The sequence below is a fragment of the Hemitrygon akajei genome, chromosome 23, assembly GCF_048418815.1.
Source record: "Hemitrygon akajei chromosome 23, sHemAka1.3, whole genome shotgun sequence".
Classification (NCBI taxonomy): Eukaryota; Metazoa; Chordata; class Chondrichthyes; order Myliobatiformes; family Dasyatidae; genus Hemitrygon; species Hemitrygon akajei.
This window is the reverse complement of record NC_133146.1, coordinates 32,435,316-32,451,555: the sequence shown is the minus strand read 5'-3', so window position 1 is coordinate 32,451,555 and position 16,240 is coordinate 32,435,316. Positions and strand designations below refer to the sequence as shown.

At 38.3% G+C, this 16,240-nt stretch overlaps 1 protein-coding gene across 7 annotated transcripts in view; it reads left to right on the top strand.

Annotated features, from left to right (window-relative positions):
* LOC140715310 (cGMP-dependent protein kinase 1) overlaps positions 1 to 16,240 on the top strand; it is a 779,820-nt gene that overhangs the window by 218,663 nt on the left and 544,917 nt on the right. For all 7 annotated transcript variants that reach the window (XM_073027324.1, XM_073027322.1, XM_073027323.1 and 4 more), the window contains exon 3: positions 9,411 to 9,524. In XM_073027324.1, the coding sequence (XP_072883425.1) occupies positions 9,411 to 9,524 (114 nt within the window). The remainder of the gene's footprint in view (positions 1 to 9,410; positions 9,525 to 16,240) is intronic.

Genomic DNA, 16,240 nt, shown 5'->3' with positions numbered 1-16,240 from the left:
CAAACAGTCCATCCAGGTGAGGCGACACTTCTCCTGTGAGTCTGTTGGGGTCATGTACTGTGTATGGTGCTCCCGGTTTGGCCTCTTGACGTAGACTGGGAGACCGCTTCACCGAGCACCTATGCTTTGTCTGCCAGGAGAATGGGAATGGGGGAGGGGTCTCCCAGTGGTCGCCCATTTTAATTCCACTTCTCATTCATTCTGATATGTCTATCCATGGCCTCCTCTACTGTTGCAAAGGGGGCCACTCAGGTTGGAGGAGCAACACCTTGTATTCCGTCTGTGTAGCCTCCAACCTGATGGCATGAACATTGATGGCTCGAACTTCCGTTAATGAATGCCCTTCTTCCCCCCCCCCCGCCTTCACCATTCCTATCCCCTTTCCCCTCTCTCATCTCCTTGCCTGCCCATCGCCTTCCTCTGGTGCTCCTCCCCCCTTTTCTTTCTTCCATGGCCGCAGTGCATTCCTTTTAGACTTCCCCTTCTCCAGCCCTGTATCTTCACCAATCAACTTCCCAGCTTTTTACTTCATCCCTCCTCCCCTCCCCCACATTTTCAATCTACTCCTCACCTTTCTTTCTCCAGTCCTGCCGAAGGGTCTCAGCCCGAAATGTCGACTGTACTCTTTTCCATAGATACAGCCTGACCTGCTGAGTTCCTCCAGCATTTTGTGTGTGATGCTCGGGTTTCCAGCATCTGCAGATTTTCTTTTCTTTGTGATTATGTTCTTATGTATATTTGTTAGCTTTGCTATATACATCAAATTTTGAGCCTTTCCATTAGTTTAATTTTTCCATTCATTTCAGTCCTGTAGAATGGAATCTCTTATTATTTCTAATAAGATCCTTTAAAGCACATGATAACCAAAATGGAAGATATTTACATTGCTGTGAGATATGTTTGGATGTGCACAGAACAGGATTGTTGGTAGAAATTTTAGCCTACCTTACTGCAATCTCACCTCCATTCTAAATTAACCTCACAGACTTCTGTGAGGAGTATGAGGGAACTGAAATTAACTTTATATCTCTAGTCCTCTATGTGAAGTTTGAACAGGACAAGGAATAGTTCTGCTCCTGTGGAGACTAGCTATGTACTTCACATAGGTGAGCACATGAGTAGCATCCATTCTAGTCTTCATTAAGAAGCATCGTATCTTTATTTGCCTTGAGGGACATGTTCTGGATGAAATCCAGAAGCTTCATTCTGTTCACAACAGTTTTCTGCAGAAAATGACTGGAAGGCAAAGAGCTGAAGAAATTCCACTGGATTCAGATTCAGACGTATTTATCATGTGTACATTGAAACATACAGTGAGATGTATCATTGCTTTAACAACCAGCACTCCCGAGGGCAGCCCGCAAACGTCGGCACCCCGCAAATGTCGGCACCCATTCTAGCACCAACATTGCATTCCTACCTTGTGCAGAACGCAACATGCAACGGGACAACTGCAGCAAAACAAGCCCTGTTCCTCACTCCCACCCACCCACGTAGACACAGGGTGGCCCAACCCCAAGACAGACCATCTTCAGCCTCCTGCCTCCAGTGGACTCACAGAGATTCGCAGACTCAGGGCACCGGCTTTTGGACTTCGATCGACCTTCGGGCTTCGATCTTGGAATTGGCAGCCTGAGTTTTGTGAGATTGAGACGGTTTGGGCGCCATTAAGTACGTTCAGAGCAACAAGCATTCTGCTTAGAGCCAGATCAGAGCGAAGAAAGGAATTGTTGATGTTTTGGATCGAAAGCTTGCATTATGACCAGAAATTACAGTATGTGCAGTCTTGTGTCTGCATTAAATAAACACAATTCAACGACAGAAGTTCTTCAAAAAATGTAATTTTGAGGTTCATTTAGTAATTCATAGTGTAGGTATTACACCGAATTTTAAACACAGCCATTTATCCCATCTGCCCTCTGCCAGTAGTTATGATCCAGAAACTTCTTCTCATGTCTGTCATCTCATTTCCACCCTTTTCTAAAACTTCTTCAATATATTCTTATCCATCTCCCTGTTTGTATATTGGTGTTGTTTTTCTAAACTACTCCATGTGGCAGAGGGCCCACTAGTCATCTCCAGGAAGGAGATTCTTTGGAATATCATGTGGTTGAGCCAAGGAAGTACCAGTACTTCCAATATAACTCAGAGTCCTGCCATGTGCAGAAGTTCGCTGATGACACGGCCATAGTGGGGTGTGTCAGGAATGGACAGGAGGAGGAGTATAGGAAACTGATACAGGACTTTGTGATATGGTGCAACTCAAACTACCTGCGTCTCAATATCACCAAGACCAAGGAGATGGTGGTGGACTTTAGGAGATCTAGGCCTCATATGGAGCCAGTGATCATTAATGGAGAATGTGTGGAGCAGGTTAAGACCTACAAGTATCTGGAAGTACAGTTAGACGAGAAGCTAGACTGGACTGCCAACACAGATGCCTTGTGCAGGAAGGCACAGAGTCGAATGTACTTCCTAAGAAGGTTGGCGTCATTCAATGTCTGTAGTGAGATGCTGAAGATGTTCTATAGGTCAGTTGTGGAGAGCGCCCTCTTCTTTGTGGTGGCGTGTTGGGGAGGAAGCATTAAGAAGAGGGACGCCTCACGTCTTAATAAGCTGGTAAGGAAGGCGGGCTCTGTCGTGGGCAAAGTACTGGAGAGTTTAACATCGGTAGCTGAGCGAAGGGCGCTGAGTAGGCTACGGTCAATTATGGATAACTCTGAACATCCTCTACATAGCACCATCCAGAGACAGAGAAGCAGTTTCAGCGACAGGTTACTATTGATGCAATGCTCCTCAGACAGGATGAAGAGGTCAATACTCCCCAATGCCATTAGGCTTTACAATTCTACCGCTTGGACTTAAGAACTTTTTAAAGCTATTATTAATGCTTTTTGAGATAGTGATTTAGATGCATATCATATTTTTTTTACTGAGTTAAGTATTGTATGTAATTAGTTTTGCTACAACAAGTGTATGGGACATTGGAAAAAAGTTGAATTTCCCCATGGGGATGAATAAAGTATCTATCTATCTATCTATCAGTACTCCTACGTTTGAGTAGGATTGTACTGGGACAGCCTGCAAGTGTCTCCACACTTCCGGTGCCAATGTCGCATGCCCACGACTCACTACCATTAACCCTAATCACACATCGTTGAAAAGTGGGAGGAAACTTGAGTACCTGAGCAAACCCACATGGGGAGAATGTATAAATTCCTTACAGACAGTCGCAGGAATTGAACCCCGTTCTTAGAGCTGGCGCTCTAAAGCACTATGCTAACCACTTCACTGCAGCACTGCCATTGGAAACGATTCCATTGCATTATCTGGGAGATCGGTAAAGTTACACTTTGTGTACAGTCTAATAGCTATCTTATGTATATTAAATAAAGATTATTTTTTCATTATCACAAGGCTAATTATGGTACTTTGCTGTGTGATGATCAATGGCTACATCATCAACATTGTAGTAATTACTGCATTTTAGCCGAGGGTTGCTTTTGGTGATTGAGAAAGCATCATATTAATTCAAGAAATCTGGATTCATTAGATTGTTTTATATTTGTTTGCTGTGGTTATGAACCTTGAAATGTCTTAGTGACCTCTGTTAGGTCACACTGTCTGTCATTTTCTGTGGAAAAGATCTCCATTCTGTTCAGCTCTTTCTGATCATCAGTTCTGGTATTGTCCCTGTAAAATATTGGCCTTGATTAGGAGACTGCTGAATGTGCAATCTGCAACCATCTTACTGAATGGAAGACTTGTTTAAATAAAAGAAAAATGAGGGTAATTCACATAGATTTCTTATCAGTATCTGTGCCCAAGTTGAACTGCAATGACTTTGTGGCAGTAGTGATCAGTTTGTTTAATGTATCTACTATCTGCAAGCGGAGGTCATCAGATTTTGTTCTATTTGATAAAAAAAAGTCAGCAGGAATGGCTTTGTCAATGCACTTGAACCATGGATGCAGAACCTATACCATTAAAGGCCTTTAATCTGCTGTCTATCCATAGTCGGTGAACAATCAATTGTCCATCATAGATTTTTAAAAATCTATCATACTAAAGGAGTAAGACATGCAAAGTGCCCATCAAATGTGCGCCTGATCCTCTCAAGTGACAGTTGTGTTACGTGTTGATTCATTGCAGATAGATTGAGAAAACTAATTTTCTCAACAGCATCCTCAAACAAATCTGCATTACATTTCAAGGCTGCCAATCAAAAACCAACACTCGCCACAAAGAATATAGAACATAGAACACTCCAGCATTGTACAGGCCATTCAGCTTATGATGTTGTGCTGACATTTTAACCTACTTACAGATGAATCTAACGTTCCATCCTTCATAGCCCTCCATTTTTTCTATTATTCATTTGCCTTTCTAAGAGTCTCTTATTAATCACTGATTTATCTGCCTCTACCACCACCTCTGGGAGTGCATTCCACACACGCTCACCATTCTGTGTGTAATTAACTTACCTCTAATGCTGGAAACATGCACTTTAGAAATCAAACAAAGACAAGAAAATATTCATCTGTGAGGCCTTTACATTCATAAAACATGCCACTATTCACTTAGGTGGCAGATTCCTTAAGAAAGTTTTAAAATAAACATCCAAGTTATGTGTAAAATTGGAGCGTAGATACATTTAAAATACTCCAGCTACCTACCTGGTCCAGAAGATGATGTAATGGTAGTCTCTTTTTAAATGTTAAAGTTGCATCTGACCGCAAACATAAGCTAATGTTTGACATGAAAATACATCTCCTTGTAATATTAAATTACTATTAAACATTTTTATAACAAAAAATAAATTTACACAGTTAATGGCTGTGAACCGTTCTGGTCTCTACGAGAATACTGCATGGATTCTAGAGAAGTTGAAGAGAAGAATTTGTGTGCTGATAAACAATAGGGATATGAGAGGACTGGAACACCCTCCCCTTGGAGATGCAAGTATTTGATCAGGTAAACCGAGGCAATATTTCCATAAGCTCAGGGGAATTCAACAGTGTGGCAAGAAATGATGGAGGGAACTGTCAGAACTGCTTGGAATCTGTCAGCAACCCAACTTCTTCCATATTCAACAACTCAACATGGAATTACTAAACTCACTGTAGTGTAAATGACTGTTGGCATTGGCTGTTAACATTAGCTGTACATCCTATCTAGTGCTTTGCATTACTGAACTGATGTCTTGTTTAGATGGCAGTGGGAATACTTTTAAACTTTTAATTGGTCCCTCAGCTAAAAGAGCTGAACTTCTTGATAAACTTGGGAACTTGGCTCCCCTTGTAAAATCAGAAGTGACAAGCCTGGGTGTTATCCTTGATTCAGATTTGAATTTTAAATCCTCCATAAAGTGACCAGAGCACCATTACTATCCTTCACTTTCAAGTTTAACTATGATTCAACCATACACGAATATAGCCAAACAAACAGCATTTCTCCGGAGCCAAGGTACAACCCATATTACTAACTGCATATAGCACATATGGTTACATTTGTGGAAAAAAATACAGTCACAAGGAAAAAAAAATATATCCCATGTCCCTGGGTGGCATAACTGCAAATATTGCAAAGGTTCATTCGTTTCTATCATGTAATGATGCTGAAAAACTAATTCATGCCCTTATGTCAAATAGGGTAGATTATTACAATGCACTTTTTACTGGCCTTCCAAAGTAATTTGTTGACAAACTTCAACTCCACTGTGAGACTTTTAATTAAAACCAGCATGAGTGAGGAAATCACTCCCTTTCTAACTACTCTGCATTAGCTTCCTGTATCTTTTAGAATTGACTTTAAACTTCTCTTACTTGTTTTTAAAGCTTTCAATGGTCTGGGACTGGAGTACATCACAGATCGCTTTTGTTTTATAATCCTGCTCGAGCTCTCGCGTCTTCTTCACGTTGGTCTCTTAAATTTAAACAGTCTCCCTCAGAAGATAATTGGCAGGTCAGCTTTTCTGAACTACGCTGCTAAACTGTGGAAGTCAATGCCTAAAACTATAAAGCATTCAGACTCAGTTGATACTTTTAAACGTCAACTCAAAGCCTATTTATTTAACCTTGCTTTTAACTGGCGTCTTCTTGTCTTTTATTTTGATTTATTTTTAGTTTCATTGGTTCTTAATTAGTTAGGTGTAAAAGGTTATGGGGAGAAGGCAGGAGAATGGGATTGAGAGGGATAATAGATCCGCCATGTTGGCATGGCAGAGCAGATTGATGGGCTGAATGGAATTGAAGATGTTCTGCTTTTCTTTATTTTCTTTTTTTGTTCTCTCCCACTTCTGTCTTGAATGCACTGGCTATTATTAACATATGGCCTGACAGTGGGAAGAATGTCTCTGGTACCCCATCCTTGGGCTATTATTCCTGCTTAGGAAAGGATATTTCATGGCTACCCTGTCCCCCTATTGCAGTGACCAGCGTACACTGCAGAAGAACAATGGCATAGATTGAGGCTTCGTACCTAAAATCTATCTCCTGTAACATATCTATAATTCTATAGGTAGATCAGCCATTAAAGTAGGGAGATGAATTCATGTAATTTTGAACAAGTTGAACAAGTTAGGTCTTTATTCTTTGGAGCGTAGAAGGTTGAGGGGGGACTCAATAGAGGTATTTAAAATTATGAGGGGGATAGATAGAGTTGACGTAGATAGGCTTTTTCCATTGAGAGTAGGGGAGATTCAAGCAAGAGGACATGAGTTGAGAGTTAGGGGCAAAAGTTTAGGGGTAACACGAGGAGGAATTTCTTTACTCAGAGTGGTAGCTGTGTGGAATGAGCTTCCAGTAGAAGTGGTAGAGGCAGGTTCGATATTGTAATTTAAAGTAAAATTGGGTAGGTATATGGACAGGAAAGGAATGGAGGGTTATGGGCTGAGTGCAGGTCGGTGGGACTAGGTGAGAGTAAGCGTTCGGCATGGACTAGAAGGGCCAAGATGGCCTGTTTCTGTGCTGTAATTGTTATATGGTTATCATTTTAACCTTTCTGCACATATTATGATGTAGATATATTTATCGCTGTGAAGTAGTTTATTGAATGTACTGTACAAAAAATGTTGGGCTGACTTTTCAAGGTCTTGCTGGCATCTAATGCTTCTGATTTATGGAATGATTAGATAGGTTAATGATATACCTGAGGTGGTGCTCTCGAAAGCTCCAGTGACTTAGATTCAATCTTCAACTGTCTTTGTGGAGTTTGCACGTTCTCCACAGGGCCATGTAGGTTTCTGCAGGGAGCTCCCATTTCTTCTTTCATCTCAAGGACGTGTTGGCAGATTAATTGGTCACTGTAAATGACCACTTAGTGAATTGATGGACAAGTTGAGGGGCCACAAGGAGAATTTGAATGGGACCAATATAATTGCTTAGATGGGATCTGGCATGGATCCACGTGGCTGAAGGTTGTCGTCTCATGCAGTAAAAAGTAAGCTGGCTGGATTTCTGCTCGACAAGCTTCCACATAGACAGAAAAGATTGGTTAAGATGTCTTTCAATTATTTGTGGTCTCATTCATCAGCAGTTTGATCTGATGGATGTGAAATTATTCTTCGGTAAATTTAAAGGTTGATATCAGAGAGATTCAGCTGCTGAGTTCTGCTATTTTCAAGAGCCCACTTTGTTAGGAGGGAGCCATCCATAAATATGAGTGTGAATTTGCATATGGTGCTTTATAATGATGTGGAGATTGGTGTGAAATTGATATGGAAATGATATAGAATGATATAGTGTCCTTGCGTTCTTGTGAAAATAACAGTCCTGAATGTCCCACTGGTGTCCCGAAAACTTGCTCATCTGTGTTCCTAACCTGGGGATTAGGAATGCACCAAACTTGGAAAAACAGAATATTTTCCAGGATTAAGGATGAATAATATATGCACTTTGAGTGCACAATTACAGACACAGATTGACACCAGTAAATACAGACAGACATTTATATTCCGGTCACTTTTTGTACACTATATTTTTGTCAGCACCATTTCTGACTTGTGAAATGTTTGGTTTACAAATAGTTCTCATAACATGGTGAGAAACTGTAAAAATGTTGATATTTTTATGTTCATTGTATAAGATTGACATTTTCTGGTTCACTTTTGAACAAGGATTACTTTTCAAGCCTTGCAGGGAAATGGACAGTAATTTATGGCTAGAGAAGATAAAACATAGTAGTAGAATTAGACCATTCAGCCCATTGAATTCGCTCTGCCATTCAATTATGGCTGATTTATTTTCCCTTACCATTCACCTATCTTCTCTCCATAACCTTTGACACATTTACTAAACAAGAGCTTATTGAAGTCTGCTTTAAATATACCCAGTGACTTGGCCTCCACACACATCTTTGGAAATGATTTAGCCACTATGCTCTGGCTAAAGAAATTCTTCCTCCTCTCTGTTCTAAGATTCAAAGTTCAAAGTAAATTTATTATCAAAGAACATATATGACACCGTAAACAACCCGAGATTAATTTTCTTGCAGGCGTTCATAGTAAATTCAAGAATCAAGAATAATAGAATCAATGAAAGACCACACCCAATGGGATGGACAAACAACCAATGTGCATAAGACAACAAATTCTGCAAATACAAAAAGAGTAACAATAATAAAATAAACAAAAAATATTGAGAACTTGAGGTGAAGAGTCGTTGAAAGTGCGTCTATAGGTTGTGAGAACAGTTTAGTGATGGGTTGAGTGAAGTTGAGTGAAGAGCCTTTTGGTTAAGGGGTGGTAATTGTTCCTGAACGTGGTGTGGGTCCTGAGGCTCCTGTACCTTCTTCTTGATGGCAGCAGTGAGGAGACTGCATGGCCTGGGTGGTGGAGGTATCTGAAAATAGATGCTGCTTTCCTGCAACTGTGCTCTATGTGGGTGTGCTCAATGGTGGGGAGGGAATTACCCATGATGGACTGAGCTGCACCCACTATTTCTTTGTAGGCTTTTCTGTTCAAGGGCATTGGTGTTTCCATACTACGCAGTGATGCAACCAAGCAATACACTCTCCAATGCATATCTGTAGAAATTCATTAAAGTTTTAGATGACATGCCAAATCTTCAAAAACTTCTAAGAATGTAGAGGTGCTGAAAAGAAAGTGTCATCTATGTCCAGTCTAGTTAGGCCTTAAGCAATGCACACAGAATGCTGGAGGAACTCAGCAGGCCAGGAAGCATCTATGGAAAAGAGTAAACAATCGATATTTCGGGCCAAGATCCTTCATCAGGACTAGTTAGGTAGGCAAGCTAGCTCTTGGAGGTTTTATAATACATTTTCCCCAGTTAAGAATGGTGGTAGAAAATTAAGAAGCTTACATTAGCATCTGATGTTATTTCAACAGAGATACTTGAACCATACTGATCTAAGCAGGAAATAAATGTGTTTGTTTGATGTCTTTCTTTTAGAGGGTAAAGTTGAAGTGACGAAGGAAGGAGTTAAGCTGTGCACCATGGGACCTGGCAAGGTGTTTGGTGAGCTGGCCATCCTGTACAACTGCACCAGGACTGCAACAGTGAAAAGTAAGCTTCTTTTTGACATAGAATGTCTTGCAATGTGATCACAATATAATTATAATTGTGTGGCTTTGTTCATTTTTCCTGTGGCCCAGGAAAACCAAGTGATGTGTTTTGAATTCTGAATCTAATAGAATTTTCCTTGTGTCACTAAAATGGAATAGACCACATTTTATATGGAAAATACATTTACTTTGTTAGAATTAATATCCTGTACAAAAATCATAATTCTGATTAATTCACTTCCTGATGCTTGTTTAGGAGAGTGGTCATCTTCTCTGTCATTAAAATCAAACAATACGTTGTTGCCCAAGGCGTAAGTTAGAACAATTATTTACAGCAATAAACAAGTATAAGCGAACTCTGTGGTAAGGAGGGTGGAAGTTGTATTCCTAGAAAACTGTTTGTACTACAACTTTCCGTAATGGAAACCAGGCCACATGTGCAGTTATCAAGAAGACATGTATAAAGAAATAAATCATTTGGTTATGTATTTACTTTTTTCACATAACCTCCCTGAGAGTGAATTTTATTCTTCAACTCAAGTTTTTGGTTAGTGATTTATGAAAACTATAAGGGAAAATTTCCATTAGCTGGTCAGACACAATGCGGTGTTATCTGTCTTGTCATAACAGTTTTCAAAATAAGGTAATCCTTAAAAAAGATCTTCACCACAGTAGAATTTTAATTTACCTTTACCTTTGCTGAAAAGTGTACAGGTCTTGAGTAATACATGGAAGGGCTATCATCAGTTTGCATCATAATTGGGGAAAATTATTTTGCAGGATTAAGGATGAATAATTTATGCAATGTCAATGCACACATACAGATACAGACCAACAGCAGTAAAAACAGACAAACGTGTACATTCCTGTCACTTTTTTGTACTCTATATTTTTGTCATCACTTTACCACTGTATTTATACCTACATATGATGCAGTCCGGTCAATATCAGTGTCTACTATTAAGTGTTGATAGGTAATGTTCACCTGAAGAGCACAGCTATCAGGCTAGGCTCCTGTAAAAAGATGAGTTAATTTCCATGGCCTGATTCTTGCTGTAAACAGCTCCTCCAAAGAAGAACTCATAATTGTATGAAAGGTTATTGAAGAACTCTTCAGGGAGTGAACTGACCTTAGCTGGACTTCTTTGTCTTCTTGCAACACTGGCCATTTTAAAAAACAGCTAACTATTTATCTGTCATCACACATTCTTCTTATGCTTCTGTGTGACAATGTACCTCTGGATAGCTCTTCCCCACTAGTTTGTACTTGCTGCTCCATCAGTTTCCTTGACCCTACATGCTTCTTTGCACCCATCCCTCCAGCTCCATCGCTTAGAGCACCCGTTTCTGAGCTGCTGGGGAAAAGCAAATGATACTACTTTTTGATAGGATTATCATCTTCACCCTGCTTGTTGTGTATGTCAGAGGCCCTTGAAATCCAGAACAAAAAGGGCAGGATGGATTTGGAAGGGCAGATATAAATTACTTCTCTTTTCGTAAACATTCCAGCCAACTAACTTGTGGGTACTTCTACAATAATGGGGTCTTGTGACCTAGTAGGATATTCACTCCCCTTGCTTATTGCTGCAATTAATGATTTAAACTTAACCTCTTTATCAGCTTGATCAGTTAATCAATTGGTCAGTCATATTTCATTTGATGTCTTGTTTGTATAAATAGCTGGAATTGAAATAAGCAGACACGCAGAGGTACATAAGGGCAGGATTAGACGATGAGGAACAAATTTAACACACGTGCATCTTTCATGTTTGGCTTCTTCTGTTATTCTACCAATTTAAGAATGAACAGGTCAATGGAATGTCAGAGCAACATGCAATTTCCCCACCCTTAATGGAAAAGTATGTTTCACACTCATAACTTGCCACCTGTATTTGAAATGAGAATGCATTTCTATTTTGTCATCACTGAATAAGGAGTGGTAATCAAGCGGTATGACTGGAGAAAGGTTGAATGTTTAACAGTCACTCGGCCTCTGTCTTGCTGCCTGCATCAAAATACCCGCAGCAGTTAGCAGGCTTCTGACCTGATTTCTCATTTCATTTTTCAATCTTTTTTATTGATTTCCAAATAAAGAATATATAAATCGGAAGAGGAGTTTAACAAGTAGATAATATAAAAGACATATAAACAGCAATAGTAAAAACAAAAAGTATATAATATCAAAATCAAATAAGTAAAATATTATGCTGTTATATATACAATGGTCAAAAAAACTACAACTCCTCATAACAATCATTAAAAAATTGGAAATTTTATTGATAAGGGGAAAAAAACCCACTAACTAAACTGAAACAAAAAACAAAAAGAAAAGAAAGGAAAAGAAAGGAAAGAAAAGGAAAGATTGGTCAGTCCAATTGAGGATAAAATTAGAAAAAACAGAGAGAAAAAAAAAACACATCCAGTCATCTCCGAACCTTCATGGATAAGGATGAACATCCATATCTATAACTTTAGATAATATTCCAAACACATCCCTCCAAAAGTTATTTAAACTTACACATGACCAAAACATATGAGTCAGAGTAGCCATTTCTGCATTGTATCTGTCATAAAATAGGGCTTATATTCGGATAAATATGCGCCAATTTATCTTTGGACATATGGGCCCTATGTACTATCTTAAACTGAATTAAGATATGGCGTGCGCAGATAGATGAATTATTGACTAAATAATAAATTTTACTCCATTATCTGAAAGTGAATGTTGAAGTTCTACTTCCCAGCTACGTTGAACCCTATCATTAGGCGACGTGCGAGCATTCATTAACTGTTTTTAAACGATAGCTATTAATCGTTTTTGAAAAGGTTTAAACTGAAAAATAACATAAACCGAATTTGAAGAGCAGGCCAAGGGGTAATTCGGTAAAAAATCACGTAAGAAATTCCTAACCTGTAAATACCTGAAAAAATGTGTATTAGAGATATCATATTTATCCATTAACTGTGAAAAAGACATTAAACAGTCTTGTAAAAACAAATCTAAAAAAGTTTTTGTTCCCTTAATTTTCCATGTTAAAAAAGCCTTATCCAAAGTTGATGGTTTAAAAAAGAAATTAGAATAAATATTACTAGAAAGTAAAAAGTCATTTAATTCAAAAAATCTACAAAATTGAAACCAAAGTTTTAAAGTATATTTAACAATAGGGTTAAGAGCTTGTCTACCTATTCTGGATAGCGAAAACGGAAGAGGAGCTCCTAATAAAGAAGCTAACAAAAATCCCATTACTGAATTTTCCTCCAGCTGTAACCATGAAGGGCGATCTCGGTCGTCTATATCATAAATCTGAAAAGTAATATAACGAATATTAATTGTCCAATAATAAAATCTAAAGTTTGGTAAAGCCAGTCCTCCATCTTTTTTTGATTTTTGCAATAAAAGTTTATTCACTCTAGAGCTTTTATTATTCCGAACATATAAAATCAAAGAATCTATTTTATCAAAAAATGTTTTTGGAACAAAAGAGGGAACTGCTTGAAATGTATATAAAAATTTCGGTAGAATAACCATTTTATAGCATTTATTTGACCTATCAATGACATCAACATAGGTGACCATTTAGAAAGCGCCTAGTGAGTATCTTCAACTAAAGGGAAGAAATTATACCTGTATAGGTGTTTAAAATTTTTTGTAATTTTGATACCAAGGTAAGTAAAATGGTTTTTGGCAATATTAAAAGGTATTTGATCATAATAATCAGAATAATTATTAATAGGAAATAATTCACTTTTATGTAAATTAAGTTTTTATCCAGAGAAAATACCAAATTCCGTAAATATAGATAACATAGAAGGAATAGATTTCTTAGGATTTGAAATGTAAACTAATAAATCAACTAATAATAATAAGCTAACTCCTCTCATTTACATAAGGTTTCATACGAAACCTTATGTAATATATCCCCTCTCCTAATACCCTGCACAGAATTAGAATCCCTAAGAGCAATAGCAAGTGGTTCTAAAGCCAAATTAAATAATAAAGGACTAAGGGGACAACCCTGACGGGTACCTCTATATAATCTAAAGTAAGGAGACTTTTGATTATTAGTTAAAACCGCAGCTACCGGGGCATGATAAATCAATTTAATCCAGGAAATAAATCCCGGACCAAAATTAAACCTCTTCAAAACCTGAAATAGATAAGGCCACTCCACTCTATCAAAGGCTTTCTCTGCATCCAAAGATACAATACATTCCGATTCTTTGGTTGCAGGGGAATAAATGATATTTAATAATCTTTGAATATTAAAATGTGAATACCTATTTTTAATAAATCCTGTTTGATCGCTTGAGATAACATTAGGCAAGATAGTCTCAAGCCTATTTGCTAGAATCATAGAGAGAATTTTAAAATCTACATTCAGTGAAGAAATAGGTCTATAGGATACACATTCCAGTGGGTCTTTTCCTTTTTTTTGGTATCAATGAAATTAGTGCTTCATAAAAAGTTTTAGGAAGGTTCCCAGAGGATGTAGAGTCGGTAAACATTTGATGAAGATGTGGTATAAGCATTTCATGAAAGGTCTTGTAAAATTCTACTGTATAACCATCAGGTCCCGGAGCTTTACCTAATTACATAGAGGATATAGCCTTGGCTATCTCCTCTTGTTTAATAGGTGCATCTAACATATCGGCATCTTGAATCGAAATTTGGGATATGTTTAACCTTTGCAAAAATTTATTCATAGTCATAGTACTATCAGAGAATTCAGATTTATAAAGATTAGAATAAAAGTCCGACCTGATTTCTAAAGTATTGATAAATTGAATTGTAGTCCTTGGCCTTTTCTGTTTTGCTGCTCTGTGAAGCAGAGTGTAGTGTGTGACAATATCTATGATGCATGGGTGTGGATCAGGTGTGTATGTAATCAATGGTTCAGGCAGTTTTTTTCAAGGTTGACCTGCAACACAATAAACATCTCCAACTGTGAATGTTATAAATTCTGCCTGGGCAGATCAGCAAGTGATCCGTTGGATGTGAAGAGCTGGCAAGCTACAGACCAGCGTCAGTGGTTACACATTACCTCAAATAAGGCTTCCTTCCCTCTTGCTTTCGGTAGTAACCCTGGCTGATGTTGATCAGTACAGTTTGTGTGCAAAACTTACAACTGCCCATATTAGCAGTCCTCCATAATCTCCAATGTTATGAAACAGAAAAAATATAAACACAATGGCATTTAGACTTCTGCTGATGCAATGCCTGTGTCACTGCAAATCATAGTTTGTCAGATCTCATTCAGATTCATATCAGGAACTGTTTATTTTGCCAAAAAATTCTCTCTTAGTGAGGCTTCTACTAAATGCTATTACACACATTGTATTGCCTTTGAACCTTGTCAGTAGAAGATAAAGCATTTAAATCCATTGTCTAAAAAAGAAAATCATTTTAACGCTCAGCTTGAAATTATTATTTTAGCATTTACAGTATACAAGGCTTAGAATATTTACATTTCAGCTTTTTGGAGTTTGTACTATTGTCCAAATCAATTACAAATGCAAATGCCCTTGCATTAATTTTAGCGCAGACCAATGAAGTTGTTGCATTGTGTTGTTTGTTTCAAGTATAAAAATTGTGTTCTTGGTGCAAATTTGCATAATATACTCTTAGTTTATAGAGAATCAGTGTTGGCGTGTGGCCAAGTGGTTAAGGTGTTCGTCTAGTGATCTGAAGGTCGCTAGTTCGAGCCTTGGCTGAGGCTGCGTGTGTGTCCTTGAGCAAGGCACTTAACCACACATTGCTCTGCGACGACACCAGTGCCAAACTGTATGGGTCCTAATTCCCTTCCCTTGGACAACATCGGTGGCGTGGAGAGGGGAGACTTGTAGCTTGGGCAACTGCCGATCTTCCATTAAAAAAAACCTTGCCCAGGCTTGTGCCCTGGAAACTTTCCAAGGGGCAAATCCATGGTCTACCGAGACTAACAGAGGCCTACACACATAGAGAATCAACAATTTGGTTTCAATATAAATCTTTAGATTATTAATAATGACGAGAAAGAAGAACTGCCATTATTCCTGATGTCAGGATTTTTCAAAGCAATTCTCATCCCAAAATTTTCCATGGAAGAGTAATCATTCAAACCTTTGTCTTCTTTCTTTGTGGACAGTCCTTAGGTATGGATGGATGATGAGTTTCTTAAAACCTGGATTTATGGGTTCCGGAGTGGCTAATGAGATCAACATGAGTGCTCCTTCTAGTTGTGTATCAGATCAGTAAGGTGGCTTTATTGAGTTAAAAAACAAGGTGCCAGATTTTACTGGGAAAAAGAAAGCAAGTCCACGATGAATGCACGGTGAACAGAAGAGCAGTTACAATCGAAGAGTTGTCGGGGAGACGCAAATCTTCAACCCTCACTGGCCAGGTTTTACCACACTGCTAGAAAAACAAAGAATGCTAGAAATTCTCAGCAAGTCAGGCAGCATGACTGGAGAGAAAAAAAACAAATTAGCACTTCAGGTCAATAATTCCTTTCCTGAACTGGGAAAGTAAGGGATCAGAATCAGTTTTAGTATCACTGGTGTATGTCATGAAATTTGTTGTTTTGTAGCTGTAGTACATTGCAATACATAAAAATAAAAACAATAAATTACAATAAGAAATATGTGTCTGTGTACACACAGTATAAAGAAAAATAAATTTAAAAAGTAGTGCAAAAGGAGAGGGAAAATATAATAGCAACACACGCAAAATGCTGGAGG